At 40.1% G+C, this 16,797-nt stretch overlaps 5 protein-coding genes across 5 annotated transcripts; 3 read left to right on the plus strand and 2 right to left on the minus strand.

Annotated features, from left to right (window-relative positions):
• The first annotated feature begins 1,376 nt into the window (after nucleotides 1-1,376).
• Nucleotides 1,377-2,132, plus strand: LOC111595617 (tctex1 domain-containing protein 1-B). Its single transcript, XM_023309423.2, has 3 exons — nucleotides 1,377-1,471; nucleotides 1,527-1,726; nucleotides 1,789-2,132. Exons 1-3 carry the CDS (start codon nucleotides 1,394-1,396, stop codon nucleotides 1,952-1,954), a joined length of 444 nt encoding a protein of 147 aa, XP_023165191.2. The 5' UTR covers nucleotides 1,377-1,393; the 3' UTR covers nucleotides 1,955-2,132.
• Nucleotides 2,133-3,547: 1,415 nt separating this feature from the next.
• LOC111595609 (RNA-binding protein spenito) lies at nucleotides 3,548-6,976 on the minus strand. Its single transcript, XM_023309415.2, has 3 exons — nucleotides 6,847-6,976; nucleotides 5,991-6,594; nucleotides 3,548-5,922 (listed from the first exon to the last, which is right to left on the minus strand). Exons 2-3 carry the CDS (start codon nucleotides 6,539-6,541, stop codon nucleotides 4,092-4,094), a joined length of 2,382 nt encoding a protein of 793 aa, XP_023165183.1. The 5' UTR covers nucleotides 6,542-6,594; nucleotides 6,847-6,976; the 3' UTR covers nucleotides 3,548-4,091.
• A 687-nt stretch (nucleotides 6,977-7,663) lies between these two features.
• Nucleotides 7,664-9,276, plus strand: LOC111595610 (zinc carboxypeptidase). Its single transcript, XM_023309416.2, has 3 exons — nucleotides 7,664-7,674; nucleotides 7,831-8,126; nucleotides 8,192-9,276. The coding sequence occupies exons 2-3, from the start codon at nucleotides 7,848-7,850 to the stop codon at nucleotides 9,182-9,184; spliced, it is 1,272 nt and encodes a 423-aa protein (XP_023165184.2). The 5' UTR covers nucleotides 7,664-7,674; nucleotides 7,831-7,847; the 3' UTR covers nucleotides 9,185-9,276.
• Nucleotides 9,277-9,791: 515 nt separating this feature from the next.
• LOC111595607 (polyadenylate-binding protein) lies at nucleotides 9,792-12,749 on the plus strand. The gene is made up of 3 exons (XM_023309412.2): nucleotides 9,792-10,191; nucleotides 10,270-11,270; nucleotides 11,624-12,749. Exons 2-3 carry the CDS (start codon nucleotides 10,593-10,595, stop codon nucleotides 11,846-11,848), a joined length of 903 nt encoding a protein of 300 aa, XP_023165180.1. The 5' UTR covers nucleotides 9,792-10,191; nucleotides 10,270-10,592; the 3' UTR covers nucleotides 11,849-12,749.
• A 1,683-nt stretch (nucleotides 12,750-14,432) lies between these two features.
• Nucleotides 14,433-16,746, minus strand: LOC111595624 (kinesin-like protein subito). Its single transcript, XM_023309434.2, has 4 exons — nucleotides 16,075-16,746; nucleotides 14,990-16,004; nucleotides 14,745-14,925; nucleotides 14,433-14,682 (listed from the first exon to the last, which is right to left on the minus strand). Exons 1-4 carry the CDS (start codon nucleotides 16,580-16,582, stop codon nucleotides 14,575-14,577), a joined length of 1,812 nt encoding a protein of 603 aa, XP_023165202.1. The 5' UTR covers nucleotides 16,583-16,746; the 3' UTR covers nucleotides 14,433-14,574.
• Between the last annotated feature and the right edge of the window lie 51 nt (nucleotides 16,747-16,797).

Here is a 16,797-nt window from a genome sequence, read left to right on the forward strand (position 1 = left end):
AGCTTTATTTATATATATGTATACTCCAACCATATTGAGCAAACCCAAGAAACAATTGTAATTTGATATTGATGTGTATGTTTGTATTCATGTCTATGTGTTTTTATGTAACTGACTGTGTATAAGTTCATATATGTGTGTAATATATATATAAGTACATACCAAAACTAATGCGAATTCAACGTGTAACGAAAACTATATATGATCAACATACTATATTATCTATACATATGTAAAACAAATAAAGTGTAAAGTATTTATCGTTGTAACTCAACGCAGGTCTATCTATATATGGATGATGCTTATAATCAGCTTTCATCAATGGTTACCATTTATTCATTGATTATGCGATGCCGAACAGCATCATTTCATGTGCTCGTCTGTCCGGTGATGATGCTGATATAAATTATCAACAAATTGGATATGGAACTTAAGAAAAATAAAACATGGTATGTTTCTTTGTAGTAGTTAGCTAATCGTTAACTTAGGGTTTATTCAAACAACAGGAAGAACATGAACAAATTTGACTACAAAGTATCCAATTTCAGTTATATCCGAGTCTCATGACTGTCACTGCGCAACGATACTGATGGTGCTCATACAAAGCTATAGTGATTAATCACTAATGCGTCTGCGCTTATCCAGGTAGTCTGAGATGAAAACAATCAAATTAATAACTATATGCCAGACTGGCTATTATTTACCTGTGGTTAAATATATATTCTAGTCTATAACGCTCGCGTGCTGATTCGTCTGAAATATGAAACTTCCAGGGCAATTGCCAGTTGAAGCGAATAACCTTTTTACAATTAATTAAAATAATCATGAAAACACTGCGGTTAGGATTTCGCAGGTGAGCAAGGTCAGTTAAGCGAATTGTGTCGAAGGATGTGTGTCAGTTATTGATCCAACATTCCGCCCGAAGCCAATTGCCACGGCGACAGGGCACTTCTATTTAGCCGCAAATGGCATAATAAATGGTATAATAATCATTTGCGGTTTTATGACAGCCCACGACGCATTCAATAGTCAAGAGTCAGCACAACGGAAATAGAAGGCGGCACGTCACGTGAAATGGCCAGTGCGGCGAAGAACTGGTCGGGTTTGGTTACGCTGTGCCTGGGCCAGGAGCGCGAAAAGGTACACCGATTGATTTTGTGTGATTATTGCAGGGCCTCATGAAAATACGGATAGTTTATGTTTATTTAATAAACGAGAATGTTTCGAACATGCTCTGAATCGAATCAAATATCCAAAATTTGTCAAAGTCACGCATAGGGTTTAAGATCGCTGCCTAGGTGGGTGGGTGGTAAGTGGTAGTGGGTGTGAATCCACTGCGAGAATGGAGCATGCAATGTAATAGATTCTGTTTCGACACTTTCGTTTTGTCACCATGCAGAGGCAGGTGAGCAGCCAGCGCACATCCCTGACCAAGTCCAATGTGGCCGGCGCCTTGGGTGTCCCGCCGAAGGTAAGTGATTGACAGTGCATGTCCACTTGGATAATAGTTATTCCTTCTGCTATAGGCGAATATACAGTATTTGCCCAGCTATCGCACGGAGCCCAGGAATCCATTGAACAAGGAACGATTGGAGCTCACCATGCGTACAATTATGAACAGGAACTACAACGACGATTATCTATTCCATCCGAGACAGTCCTGTCATCTGGCTGCCCAAGTCAGCGAAGAGATAAAGAACAGCATCAAGCTCATGAATTTCGATAGGTGGGTTCCATTCCATTTGATCCACTATTACTATAGATTGCCCAATCCCAATGCCTGCTCAGATACCGTTACATTGTGCTGGTCACCGTTGGAGAGCTGCTCATGCAGGGCCTCTGCTCCATGGTCAACTTTCTGTGGGATGCCGAGAAGGACGGCTTCGTCACCTACTCCATTAAGACACCCAAATTCGTTGCCGTCTGCACCATATTCTACTTGTATTATGACTGAGTGCGTGTGGCGTAACGAACCTAAAATCAAAATTAATGAAAGTAATAAAAGAAAGATCAGCGAAAATTAATTAATTAATGGGAGAAAGGAGTATAATAGAAACGAAAAGAGGTAAATGTGGAGGAAGCATAGAATAAAGCGTAGAAAAATAGAAAGAATAGTTTAGGTCTCTTACAGCCTCAGTTCGATGAGCAGCTGTCAACTGCATAATCTGTGGAGGAATCAGGAATCAGGAATCAGCTATATACAGTGATTTTCAAATTGTCACTAATTCACTTTCTCGCACAATTTGATTGTATTTCGAAACCACTCGACGAACAAACACTCGTTAAATAAATCACAACACATTTTGAATGAATTTTTCCGTTTGTTCATATTTATTTGAATATCTGGTAAAGAGTTATATATATATAATAGATATATAATATGGTGAAGCATACTTAATTGCATTTCGTCACAAAAACCAAATTAAATTTAACTTTTTCTAAATTTTGTTTTGTATTGTAATTCCAATTGATGTTTCAACATGTGAATAAATCAGTTAAAGTAGTCATAATATATGTAGATAACATATATATATAGATATCTGGATATTATATATTGGCCACACACATTAACAACCACAGACACAGACACACGCACACACACACACTCGCATCTATATATTGAGAGATATATATCATATATCTGTACGACACTTCAACTCACATAAGAAATTTGCTTGGATTTAATATAGTATATATGTATGTATATATATACATACATACACACATATATAGACACAGAACTTGTTGGAGAGCAACCCATAAGAGAACCAATGTAACATTTGCCAAACCCATTTCAACAATTCAAACATTTTGAAGCAAATGCTACACGACGTTCCCTTTTCGGATGGAAGTGATCGAACGAACGAACGATTGGAACAGAAATATTGCAAAAAATCCAAACTTGAAACAGCTCACTGCACAATGATATGATATAGGAAGGCCGCCACAGGTCTAGTTCAGACACTTTATAAGCACTCGATCCATAGTTATATATAAATATATATAAACAAGCATATAGAAAGAACCTCAATTCTTGGGGCAGCAACAGAAGAACGGAACTCAAATCAAATCACTTTTCTTATCGCAAGCCCATAGACATATATATCATGGATATTGCTTTTGACTTTTGGATGGGGGCAAGCACTTCGTGTTTAGCACTATTTTCGTTCACAAAAACCAAAACTTCTTTGCATCATAAACAACTCTCATTAGCCAAATCATAATTGCTTAAAACTGATTCGAACTATTAACACAAAAAAGTTAACACAAAAACTGATTTACATATTTTTCGGTTTGATTTTGGATTATTCATTTAAACTTTTTAGTTGTTGATTTTTGCACTAATTGCACATTTGAAAATATATTGTATACAAAACATTTTCGTATTTTCTTCTTTTTTTGCTTTTTGTGTATGGAATGAGAAATCTTTACACTGTTTGTAAAATAATTGAAATCAAATATACAATTAATAGTTATTAACAATTAAAAACTTTTGGCACAATTGTAATTAAAAAAAATGTAGGTATTTCTTATTTTGTTGTTGTTTTTGTTTTGATTGAACTGTTAAAAAACTTTTACACTCTCACTACACAAGGAATCAGAATCATGTGTAAGGAAAAACCATAAATAATATTTCTTTGATTGCTTGAGTGGTCTGTAAAAAGAACAATAATAATATTTGGATTAATACAGATGCTGCAAATGCAGTTCATATATATACACATATGTTAATATATATATATATATAGATTATATATTATTGTTGTGTGTGCGTGTCTGCTTCTTCTTTTTCTTGTACTGCTTCTGCTTCTCATGTTGTCACTGGCTTCTGTTAGAGGTAACTCCAATTGTCTGTTGATTGAATTATGCTTCTACCAATGCATATATATATATATATATATACAAGCATGCATGTATATGTATACGTATATACTTTTCATTTATGTAAGTCTACAACTATGTTACGTGCCAAAATATCTCTTTTGGATTATATGCTGCACGCACTTGTTGCTTGCCGAGCACTGTGAGCGGCAGCTACCCGGTTGGTTGCTTAGTTACGTTAGTTAGTTTGCCCACAGTTTGTCCATTATTTAGGCGGTGCCACCGCGCACAACCACAATAACCAGATGATCCTCCTTAAGGCCCTCCTCGGTGAGACTGTGGCAGGTGCGCTTTAAGAGGTCCGTGGAGAAGTCACACGGCGGGAATGCATAGAGCACGCCCGTGGCCTCGGTCTCCTTGTTCAGCAGCGATATAACACCAGCCGCTTCTTTCTGTTTTAGGTAGGAGACGAGATTGCGCAATGGACGCGTCTGCACGCTGGCATCGTCGCAATCTGTGTCCACCGTGGAGCCAGCCAGACCCATGAATATGGCATGCGATGACGATGATGCAATACGTTTCTGTACATCCTCCAGTTTCGGTGGATCCAGACGCAATCTCTGTGTTATACGCAAATTGTGCTTGCCCTCCTCATCACGCATCAACGACTCCACAATATCTGTGTCGCCATCTGTCAAATGAAACTTGGCCGGGAATAAGGAACTCTTAAGTATGAGTGCACCTGTCCAAATTGTGCTGCACTTGCGCGCCACCTCGGGCACTGTGGCTGCCGAGCCGAGTGCATCATTGCGTCGTGTCGAGGTATCTGAATCAGAGCCGGGTGAGCGTGCTCGTTTCAATGGTGATCGAGAACGTGAACGTTCCACACCAGGTTCCCGCGAGCCAGAACGGGCCCGCTCATATGATTCTCCAGGCGGACGACGCCATTCATCTTCAGCACCACCAGGTGGCGGTACAGAGGACACACCACCCATGGCATTCGGATGAGGTGGTCTGTGCACATCATTGTGATAGTGATACATGCCGCGTCCTCGTCCGCGATAACCGCCACCGCGTCCACGATAACCGCCACGAGGTGGATATGGCGAGTAACCACCGCGTGGAGCATACACAGCCGCCTCCTCATAGTAGGGATCATATTCAGGGCGTCTATACTCAATCGCGTTCTCATCGTATGATGGCTTTGAGGTCTTGAAAGGAGCAGCTGGCGTTGCACCAGGCAGTTCAGCAAAATCAGTGCGCAATCTGCGCTCAGGTCCACCAAGGGGGAAGCCACGCATCTCTTTGACTGCCGCCGTGGCAGCCTCCACTGTCTCGTATTGTATATAGGCGTAGGGTTCGCCCTTCTGGTATTCAATCTTCTTGATAGCACCAAATCGATCAAATTCACGCTCGAGCTGTGTCACTGATGTCCATGCGCCAAGACCACCGATCCACATTCGTGTGGCCGGCGTTACCTTGCCGTAACCAATCTTGCATTGGAACTTGCCTATGTACTGGCCAGATAGTTCAATTTTGGCACGATGAGCCATGTCAAGATTCTGATAACGCACAAATGCGAACGCGTTACCGGTGCCAGGCGGTGGCCTCTTTATATCAATGTCATCCACCACGCCATATTTACCAAAAATACGGCGAAGCTCGTCGTCTGCAATGGTCACTTCCAGGTTGCCAGCAAACAGTGTACGCGTAGAAAGCGGATCATCTTCTGGCTGCACATGATGCAAATAATTGGGAAACTTATCTTTTTTGCTTTCCGGCTTCTCGTACGGCACATGCGGCCGCGGGGCCATTGGACGCATCGGTGCATATTGATGGGGCGGTGGATGGCCGTGCATATGATGAGGATGGGCATGAGGATGACCACGATGTATTGGCGGGCCGCGAGGTGGATGTGGGTACTCATGGTGCATGGGTCGATATTCACGTGGGTGCACAGAATGCGGATGAATGGGTGGACCATAACGGTCATAGGGATCAATTGGTGGCCGGCGATGATCCAATGGCACACCGGGTCCCATGGGTGAACGCGAATAGTGGTACCGTTCATAGTCCGGTGGCGACATCGAGTGCCGAGGTCTATAAATATAAAACCCAAATGTAAATACCAAACCGTAAGTTAAAACAAATGTCAATAGCTCGCATACCTGTATTCCGGTCTTGTCGTTGACTTGTAAACTGGCTCTACGATGGCCATTTTATCGTAGATGATCAGACGAGGCTTATGATGCTTAGCCTCACGTGCATCCTCGGGCGTGCGAAAGCACACGTAGGCGACACGTTCGTCCAGATCGTGAGCGAGTCGCACACTGAAATCCCCAAATTTTTTGTACTCGCGGTAAAGCGTCTCCTCGATGAACTCGTCAGGCGCCTTCGGAGGCAGAGCACTCACACACAGAACTTTGTAGCCAGCGGGACGCTCTGCAGCGGGTGGGCCGCGCATATAGGGCTCACGGTGCGGAGAGCCGTAACGACCGCGCGGGCTCGGCGAACGGTCCAATCTTCGCCGCATACGTTCCGGCGACATGCGTTCGGGCGAATCACCCGGCACACCACCACCATTATCATATCCACGACCCATGCTGCGCGAATTCCTTACTAGGTTTCCTCTGCCTGGTGAGCGAGATGCGCTGCGTTTCATATTGTGAATTTTGACAGTTATTCGATCAAGTTCAGCTCCTTCTCTATGAATACTCATGAGCAGGAGCGGAAGCGGTTAATTGTGCCTTAGCCTTTTTCTTGTGACGGAGTCTGTGGAAAATATATAAGTATATCAAAGTTATAAAATTTCTGCAGCTTAGTACATACAATCATTTGCAGTCACATATATGTTTAATACGTACACATTTACATACGGTGAAAGAAAAAATGCACGCAAATGAAAAGAAAATGGCGGCGAGTCTTTAGCGTCGAGGATAGGGACAGGTAAAACGAAAATTAAAAACCACGACAAATTTGACGCGTTTACATAACTATAACACAACCTACTGTTTCATTACTTACCACCAACTTAGTGTACGATTTGTGATGTACTACACCTTTATTTTAATAGCTTCTTTTTGCAGTAACACAAAGAATTCACACTTTCTGCGGCTCGCAATTTATGTATACGACGAACATAAAGTGTGGTGACAAGATGATGCAGCAGAAATATCGATAATTTCTATGTTTATTCGAACTATCGATACAAAATAATGTTTCCAAATAACGTTTTTCTAATAAATTCTTTATTAAATATATTACAAATATTGATATTAAATTTTATGTGCAAAGTTACAAATTGTGGCAATTTTGATAGCTGTATTTGTAGTTTTATTTCAGACCATTATATGTCAATACTACTCACTTGGCTATTGTGAATTGGTAATTATAATTCGATTAAACAATGCAATTTGCAACAAAGTAAATGGTAGAGCGGATAAGCCGGCAATATTTTCAAAAATATGATAATAAACACGACAAGAACATATGTTAACACGTCTGCATACGGATTAGTCAGTACAAATCAAATGTTTTCATTTTTGCTACCAACGAAATAACGGTTGTTTAAAATGGTTGACGACCAAAGTCGACTATACACCGAAGTTAACAAGCAAAGAGAGCGAGAAAGAAAACTAAAATAGGTCGAATTTGCATATATGTATATGTATAGTTGCATTCTCAGTACTAGTTGCAGGTAGGCAACTTAATGCTTGCCACACATTTATAGCAGCAATTAGGTGCACTACTTGCGAATTTCATGCCCAACAGCTGTTTGTCTGGACAAACACAGATTGTAAATGAGTGTATGCATATGTGTATGCGTGTGCCTGTCTATATGCACATATCTATGTGAGTAGGCTAATCCGCTCGCTTTTTATAGCTCTTGCTCGTGCAGTCGTAAATATATACTAAATTGTTGACGATAACAAAATACAAGTTTCTCCCAAATGGAAATATATAGAATTTTGTATTCGCTTAAATGGCAACTGCGCTCTCGTTTCTTAGTCATTTAACGTGTAACGATGGCTACGTACGGAACAAATATTGAACGCGTCTCGGAGAACAATTGTGCCGGAGCGAAAGATCAGGCACGCTATGATTACTACCGGATATATAATGTCCAGTTTGACACTGAGGAGCAGATCAAATTGTTCCAGAAACTCGAGGAGCAAAGCGATAGTCTCACTTTCATTGGCCACGCACGCGAAATCGGACAAAAGCTGTCAATATTGGTCGCAGCTCATCGAGTTGCAGATTTTTCGGACTTGCTGGAGACTTACAAGCTACAACATCGAGTTTTGGTATGTCCTTTAATAAATTCCAAATAACATTTTCATATAGTAATATTTATTTTGTTATGTTGCAGACATATAATTTCCAGGAGAAAATTGATCGCAATATGCGGGAAGTTTTACCAGAGGATGTCGATGCCTCCGAATACGACTGGCAGCACTTTTTCCACTTGAAAACGATCTACAATTGGATGGATCGCATGGCTGCAAAGTATCCTGATCAGTTGACAGTATTAAATATGGGCACCAGCACACAGGGGAATGACATTAAGGGCGTTAAAGTGGGCAACAATGCTGCAAACAAAGCTATTTTTATTGAGAGCGGTATCCATGCACGGGAGTGGATCGCCCCTGCCACAGCTACCTACATAATTAACGAGCTGTTGACCTCAATGGATGAGCGCGTTCAGAGCTTGGCCATAAACTACAATTGGTTCGTCTTTCCTTGTGTCAATCCCGATGGCTACAAATATACATTTGAGCATGATCGCATGTGGCGCAAAAATCGACAGTTGTTTGGCACCTGCCGTGGCGTTGACTTAAATCGCAACTATCCCGATCATTGGAACTCGACGGGTTCCAGCAGTGATCCTACTCGCTACGATTTTGCTGGACCCAGCGCAGGAAGCGAAGTGGAGACGCAGCGTCTGATTGAGTTCATACGCGGCAATGTTGAAAAGGAACAGATCAGGACATACATTTCGCTGCACTCGTACTCACAGATGCTCATGTTCCCGTATGGTTACACAAAGGAGCATGTGTCCAACTATGACGATCTGCAGGAATTTGGAAAAAAGGCATCGGCCGCCATCAAGGCTGAGAGTGGGCGAGACTACGTGAGTGGCAATCTGTACGAGACCATCTATCCATCAAGCGGTGGCAGTATGGATTGGGCTCATGCCGAAGCTGGTATACCCATCGCTTACACATTCGAACTACGTGGTCCACCCGACAGCCAAGATCTATTCATTCTGCCCGCTGTGGAAATACAGCCAACGGCTAGTGAAGCCCTAACAGCGATTCGTACTATAGTCGAGGCAGCGGCTGAGAAAGGCTACTACAAGTGAATTCTTTTCCCGTGCTTTTAACAATTATATAATTCTAGAAGAACTTGACGTATAACGATATAGCATACTAAGTAAACCTTGTTTTTACAAGCGATATCATCTTAAATAAACTCATATGTTTTACTGTTTTGAAAAAAAAAAACTATTGTTGGTTTCCAGTTATCTAAGCCATATCACCTTGCGGTGATACATATGTATGTACATACAGTCGAGTCGCGATAATTTGTGCCCTGCTGAATAGAAAATCTTAATAATTCCTAAAAACTGATGTTCCTTAGAAAAATATCATTAATTCGTTAAAGTTTCATACATTTTAGCATTTTGATCCATTCGTCAATTCGTATGAGCTGAAGTTTTGTTTGAAAGCATGTTGCAATTCGTGTTTCAAAGGAAAATGTGGTGTCAGTTGTGCTCCCGTTATGTGTACATATATGTTTTTTTTACAAATATATAATATAGTTCTCTAATTATTTAAATAGTCCGCGCTAAGTGCTTCTGGGACTATCCTTACAAAATCATGATAATAAATTGATGAGCACTTATCGATATCGTATTCCTAAAATTTCGTATTGTTAAATCGAAATACAGCTTTAGTATTTTTTCAATTGAATCCAGTGTATTTTTCACGTTGGCCGCTCGCGGTCACACTGTACACATCCCTATAGGTCTCGGCAGAAACATATAGATTTTTTTTATTAAACACTTACTACATTAAACTATAAAAAAACGCCGAAGTAGTTACGTTTTTTATTGCTGTAACGTAGAATAAGACGCATCTCTTTGTTTGCAACGTGTACGTGTGTAGGGTAAGCCCGAGCAAGCCAAAAGTGAAAGTCCCAGAAAAAGTACAAAAAGAGAGATAGTGTGAAAGAGAGAGATAGATAGAGAGAGAACGGTGAAAAAGAGCTAGAGTCTGGGTGAGAGAAAAACGATTTTTTCAGAGAACAACGCGGATTTTCGTATTTGCTGTGGACGGGGAAACGTGTGTGTGAATTGAGCAGAACCTGGTGAGTACATTTTCTGCCTGCCTGCCTGTTTGCAATTGGTATTTTTGTATGTTGTTGTATTTGCATTTTCAATTGAAGCCGAAAATAATTTGAAAGCAGAAGCAAAACCGAAACGCAACGTAAACGCAAACACAAACGCAACGCAACGCAACGGCGCCAAGCGATAACAAAACGAGGCAAGCGAAAATAATAATAAAAAACAAAAACAACAACGACAACAACATATACTGCAGCAGCAACAACAACAACAACAACAACAATAATAACCATAGAAAATAACGAGAAAAGTCAGCGCGCTGCCGAAGACCGTCAAAATTCTCAGCCACAGCCAGCACACACCACCTTACAGCACCTGCACCCTATTAGCTGCCACCACGCTCCACCACAAACAGCCAGCCATAATGTTCGTCAATTCGATGACGTTCCGTGGAAATCCGGCTAACTATCATCAGCAGCAGCCGGCGCTCAATCATCATACGCTGGCCGCCGCTGCTGCCCACCATCAGCAGCAGCTGCATCATCATGCCGCAGCAACTGGGCACCTGAGCCACGGCGTTGGGGGCGGTCATGCGGCTAGCAATCATTTGGCTGCTGCTGCTGTGCTGGGACGACATGGACATAACTCCTTGAATGCCGGGCACACATCCACCTCATCGCATTCGAGTGGTGCCCTGGCCAGTGGCAGCAGCGGCAGCAGCAATAGTTCGCCGGATAGCGGAAAGATTTACATTAAGAACTTGGAGCGTTCGATTGACAACAAGGCGGTGTACGATACGTTCTCAGCGTTTGGCAACATTTTGAATTGTAATGTGGCCAAGGATGAGGATGGAAATTCGCGTGGATATGGCTTTGTGCACTTCGATTCGGAGGAAGCCGCTCGAGCGGCCATCGAGAAGGTCAATGGAATGCTATGCAATAACCAGAAGGTGCATGTGGTCAAGTTTATACCGCGACGAGATCGCGAACAGGAGAAGGCAACCCATTTTAAGAATCTGTACGTGAAGAATCTCAGCGAGGAGTTCACCGAGCAGCATTTGCGTGAAATGTTCGAGCCCTATGGCCGCATTACCAGTCACAAGGTGCGTCTACTCTAATGTTGTTTGTTCGCTTTTTTGCGGACATATTTTAGCGCAGGCAGGCCAATGCCAGGGCGGTGGCGGTAGCGGGAGTGTGGGGGAGTAAGAAGTGAGAGCTAGAGCTGCAGATAAACCATGTGGCACACTTTGTCATCTCTTAAGAAAACGCAGCTCATAGCTCTCGCTCATGCTCTCTCTCTCTTAGCCCGCGCTCCGGCCAACTGCTGCGCATGCCCGCCCTAAAGAATTAACTAACTGATTGTCGTTGGGCCGCAACAAAGGTTTGCTACAACTGGGCAGCAGCAAGCAATTGTTGTCATTTTAATTGCTATTATTAATTTGAATTTCACTTACAGTTGATGCTGGACGAGGAGGGACGTTCGCGCCGTTTTGGATTCGTGGCTTTCGAGAGTCCACAATCGGCGCTGGCCGCCGTCATTGGGCTACACGGCAAGCAGTTGGGCGACAACAAGTTCTTATATGTGGCACGAGCGCTCAGCAAGGCTGAGCGGCAGCAGGAGATCAATCGCAAGCTGGAGGAGCGCAAACGTCAGAAGGCCGGTCAAATATTTTATTACTAAAAATTGGCAACGGAACGGACGGATCTAAACGCTGTTGCGTTAGATGCGAAAGTAACAAGAAGTTTATTTAGAGTCCCCCGATCGCCGCTCACACATAACATACAATATATACACACACACACAACATACCTATATCTTCTATATATGTATATATAATTATATATATATATATATATATATATATATAGAGATATTTATGTGAAATTGTATTCTGCATCAAGCAAAAGATTAAAAACAAATGCAATACACAGCAAGCACAGAAGAGACAACACACACACACACACATTTAGGTGTAGGCAACCCACACACTCACTTTCACACTCTTATTCAAATGGAAAAATAAGGAATTCACACACATAGATTTCCAAATATTAGAACTTAAAATGAAATCTATTATAACAAATGCAAAACAAATAATAATTCGCTAGTTTTTCTTTAACTTTCTTTCGATTAGATGTTTGTCTCTTGTTGAATTTAAAGAGCAGAAGCCGAAGTAAAAAGTAAATAAAAAGTAAAATTAAAAATGATAAGCAGCTTCTAGCTTCACGAACAGAATGCGTACGCATACTTCTAAATACATTAAATTACTTACTAAATAATAATAAAAGAAACTCACGCAATTAGCAAGTGAATTCTAGGCAAGCGTCGAAACAAATATATAGCTACCATGTCGAGTCAAGTCATGGGCAAATAATGAATATTTACACACATACTATATATATTAAAACAAACTACACGATTGATGTAAAATTCTATAAACAATTAAAGCACCCACTTTACGTATATAAAGGCAAAAAAAAACATAAAAAAAAAACAAAAAATTAAAAAAAATATATATTATACGCTGTAGTTTAAAAGCGTTTATAATAATACTCACACACACACACATCCTAACTAATGCTAATTAAAAAATGAAAAGAAATTTGAGGAAACCTTAAAGAAAAAATATGGGAGCACGAGGGAAACTCTTGTGTGCAATTGCAATTTACAATGAGAAAATGAGTATTAAATTAAATTTGTAACAATTACAAAACATTTTTGTAATTTATTGTAAATTGTTTCAAAGTAGCTAACGACCTATTCAAACATTTAACACCAGACAGCAGCAAAAACTGTAAACGATATGATTTCAAAGATAAATAATAAATGTACGTGTACCAAATACACACTCCCACACACACACAAATGCGAATGCTTAAAACTTTTTAGAAAAACATATTCACACACACATATATATAAATATAAAATGGAAATTATGGCAAATAACAAGCGTGTAAACAAGCTCAGCACATTTACAAATTAACCGGAAAAAGAGAAAATGGAAGTGGAAAATGGCAAATAAAACATAAATATATTTTAAGATTATTGAGCTTAATTTTTAAACATGTTTCAAAAAGAAGGAAAAAAGCAAACTCAAAAGCAAAAGTAAAAGTCCCCCATAAAATAACTAAACTCGCAAACAATTTGTATAGTTAAAAAAGAAAAGAAAAGAAAAACAGACAACTGCAAAACGAAAAACAATTGAAATATATAGTAATGTAATAAAATGCGAAACCTTAAGAATTGCATAAATATACACACATCTACAATAATTTATTATGTAACAATTAATTTACAATTTCCGTTTCGAGTTAAAAAAGGAAAATGAAAATGAGCAAGAGAAAAGCGTTGCTAACAATTTTTGTCAGCTAAGTAGAGCTAAAAATAAAAACAAAATTTATAATTTACAGGAAATTGATAGTATTAGTATTTACACACACACACGCAATATGAATTTAGAGAAAAGTAAACAAAAACAAAAATATTAATGCAAAATGTACAAAAAAACAAAAACAAAACAAAAAATGAATATGAAACTTTTCGTTTGCAAAGCAAATGCGACATATGTGTATTTTTATCATTAATTGTAATAAAACCAAAACTTAATTGCTTTTGCAGAATTTAACTTAAAAAGAAAATCAAGAATAAGAGAAAGAGAAACAAAATCCCAAAAGAAAATATGATGAATAGTATGAGAAAACAAAAATGAAACCTTGAAATATATAACCTTTTATAGTACTAAATTTTTAGCCAGTACGAATTAAAAACAAAACAAAATGCAAGTTTACAAGGCGAAACTCGAACAAAAAGAAAAACAAACCTTTAAGCAAATGAAACAGAATTCAAAATTTATAATAAATACTCGATTTTGCACATTTTTGCTAAATGAGAAATTAATTACATAAATAATAATTATGTATTTTTTTTTAATTAAATATCATTTTTTTAGACCCAAGCTACATACACACACACACAACCTATACACACACAGATAGAACAGACATATATATATATGTATATATATATATGTATATATATATATATATATATAAATATATATATATATATATGTAATTCCATGAAAATAAAATGAAAAACTCCTAATTATAAACATATAGAAAAGAAAAGGAAAAATACCTACTTATTAAAAACCAAGACGATATATAAAATTTAAAGATGATGAAAGTCATCGAAGAAAACAAGTAAAATGCAGTAAAAATATGAGAAATTTGAATAAAAATGCTTTTGCAAAAAGTGTTTAAAATTGAGCAAATTTGTTGTATTTAATTAATTAATAACAAATAGCAAATACTTAAACAGTTAACATAAATTTTTGAAAACGCAGCAAGTTCAAAAAACACGGACGAACACGCACAACATGATTTCAAGATCGGTGAATATATCAACTATTCGTCATCAATTATCTCTATATCGCTATTAGGGGATTTCAGTTCCTCGATTTCGTCCTGCAAGTCCTCGATCTGTTCCTCATATTTGCGCTTGATCGATGCAATCTATTCAAGTGTACAATAAGTTTTCATAGTCGCCAATAAGGGCAGAATAAAGTGAGACAAACCTTTGCTTCGAATTCCCGATTGAGCATTGCGATCTTCTTCTCCTGCCGTTCCTCGCATTGTTTCAGATTCGTGTGTATGGTCGTCTGGAATGTGTCTGTCAACTCCTTGCGCAGCTTCTCCTCCTGCAGCTGCAGCTTCAGCACAATATCATAGTTCAACCGATCGATCTCCGCACGCAGGCTGCCAGGTAAATAATGCATATAAATCTCAATTTAACAACAGCTAAAATCCATGTCTACTTTACCTTATGTTCTGAGCCTCCAGTTGACTGATATATTCCCTATCGGCTGACTCTCCAGTCTGGCTGTATTCAGCGAATAGCGAGTAGCGCGTGTTGTGCTGCTTCACTAGCTGCTGCTTGAATAATATATTCTTGGCAATCGAGGCAAAACTGAGCACATTGAGATTCTCCTCGTAATATTTATCCAGCGGCGTTACTGTTACAATCATGGCCAAACGTTCCTTGCCCAGCAGAGCGGCCTGCAGCAGCATTGTTAGTTTCGAGTCCCGATATGGTATGACATCCGCATTGGCCTTCTTCTTTATTGAACTGGCCGCGTCCAGGCAACGACCCAATACCATTAGTGATGTATTGATGCTTTGGGCCTCTTTCAAGCGTGAACCGATCGTGCCCGTTTTGTCCACTCGCTCCGAGCCGGCAAGATCGCAGAATTTATATGTGTTTTGAGTGGTCATGCCCGTCCGGTGGTATTTCAGCACGTCCACTGTGAAGACGCAGTGGGAACGACTAGAGTTGGTATTAACGGCCGTGGAAGCGTACGTTAGACGCTGCTGTCCCAGTCGTAGCAATTTCAAAGCTTCCTCGCTGCTTCGTACAAATATGCTGGTCAGGCCCTTGATGAAGACTTGACCCTTATTGCAAACGATCTTTAGATTTTTGCGTCGAGCCTCCAGATTTTGTTGACGTGGAGGTAACGTCAGCAAATCGTAGACGAGTTCGTTGTATATTTCGACAAATGACACCCAAATCATGACAGAGACTTCCTCGGCCGGTTTCTCCTCAAATTCGTGATCGCCATGGATAACTTGTTTTAGGCGCTGGTGTTGAGCCTGCATATCCGGGCACAGCGCCAACAACTGGCGGCGTATTTGCATTTCTTTTATTGTGACATCGTCTTCCAGGATTACCATTCGGGCATTAATAAGCTTCAGCTTGGCCGCCGTATACACCTGCTTGTTATATAGGGTAAATATGTGTTCCAGAGCGCGTGGTATAATGCCAGCCCTAACACTGTCACCTAGTGTGTAGTCAATCAAACTAAACATGAATGTGGATTCTGACTGATAACAGGACTTCTGACTACGTACCAAGCAGCGTATAGGTTTTACCCGATCCAGATGTACCATAAGCCATGATAGTAACGCATTCTTCGTCTATAATGCGTGGACCCACACATTTGTCGTATATATCCCGCTGGCCAACTTGACTATCGAATATGTTGGTGAAGCTGTAGTGCTTCTCCATGCGGTTAACATTGTTGCTGCTGTACTCGTTGGTGGCGGCGCTAGTGATCAACACATTGCCACAGTCGGAGATTACGTATAATTTGGACGGAGATTCAACAGGACGCAGACGTAGAAATACTTGCGGCCCAGTCTCAATCTCGCTATCTATTGAGCCACCTTCATCGCCGGTTTTCGTGTACTCTGATTCCGTGTCTGAACAGTCGGTGGAGCTATCACTGGTTTCGACGAGCACCTCGTCGAAGAGTCGCAGTTGTTTGTTAGGGCGAGGCCGAAAACGACGATCAATGCTGGGATCGCGAGGCATTAAAAAGGAGCGCATCTCGCGTCTATTAACCTCTTCTCTCTCCATAATATTACAAACTGGTATTATTAAATGTTTTTGTTTTAATTTGTTCGTCACTTTTGGCGGTTCAACTTAAAGACGCTTGTTTGCGTGTTGCCAACTGAATTAAAAATTATTATCACATTGCCAACTATTTCGAAGCTAGAGTTGGTTGGGTAGACTATATCGAATAATAGTTCTATCGATTAAAAGTAATAGAGATACTATCTACAATATATCGA

The sequence above is a fragment of the Drosophila hydei genome, unplaced genomic scaffold (genome assembly GCF_003285905.1).
Source record: "Drosophila hydei strain 15085-1641.00,03,60 unplaced genomic scaffold, DhydRS2 tig00008134-arrow-pilon, whole genome shotgun sequence".
Classification (NCBI taxonomy): Eukaryota; Metazoa; Arthropoda; class Insecta; order Diptera; family Drosophilidae; genus Drosophila; species Drosophila hydei.

Bases quoted from the DNA above. Each gene is read 5' to 3' on its own strand.
- LOC111595617 (XM_023309423.2), top strand. From the start codon at position 1,394: ATGCAGAGGCAGGTGAGCAGCCAGCGCACATCCCTGACCAAGTCCAAT. The intron at 1,472-1,526 runs GTAAGTGATTGA...CTTCTGCTATAG, and splicing joins CCTTGGGTGTCCCGCCGAAG to GCGAATATACAGTATTTGCC. The intron at 1,727-1,788 runs GTGGGTTCCATT...ATGCCTGCTCAG, and splicing joins AAGCTCATGAATTTCGATAG to ATACCGTTACATTGTGCTGG.
- LOC111595609 (XM_023309415.2), bottom strand. From the start codon at position 6,541: ATGAGTATTCATAGAGAAGGAGCTGAACTTGATCGAATAACTGTCAAA. The intron at 5,923-5,990 runs GTATGCGAGCTA...TTATATTTATAG, and splicing joins ACGACAAGACCGGAATACAG to ACCTCGGCACTCGATGTCGC.
- LOC111595610 (XM_023309416.2), top strand. From the start codon at position 7,848: ATGGCTACGTACGGAACAAATATTGAACGCGTCTCGGAGAACAATTGT. The intron at 8,127-8,191 runs GTATGTCCTTTA...GTTATGTTGCAG, and splicing joins AGCTACAACATCGAGTTTTG to ACATATAATTTCCAGGAGAA.
- LOC111595607 (XM_023309412.2), top strand. From the start codon at position 10,593: ATGTTCGTCAATTCGATGACGTTCCGTGGAAATCCGGCTAACTATCAT. The intron at 11,271-11,623 runs GTGCGTCTACTC...TTTCACTTACAG, and splicing joins GCCGCATTACCAGTCACAAG to TTGATGCTGGACGAGGAGGG.
- LOC111595624 (XM_023309434.2), bottom strand. From the start codon at position 16,582: ATGGAGAGAGAAGAGGTTAATAGACGCGAGATGCGCTCCTTTTTAATG. The intron at 16,005-16,074 runs GTACGTAGTCAG...ACTACACACTAG, and splicing joins TAAAACCTATACGCTGCTTG to GTGACAGTGTTAGGGCTGGC. The intron at 14,926-14,989 runs GTAAAGTAGACA...TTTACCTGGCAG, and splicing joins CTGGAGGCTCAGAACATAAG to CCTGCGTGCGGAGATCGATC.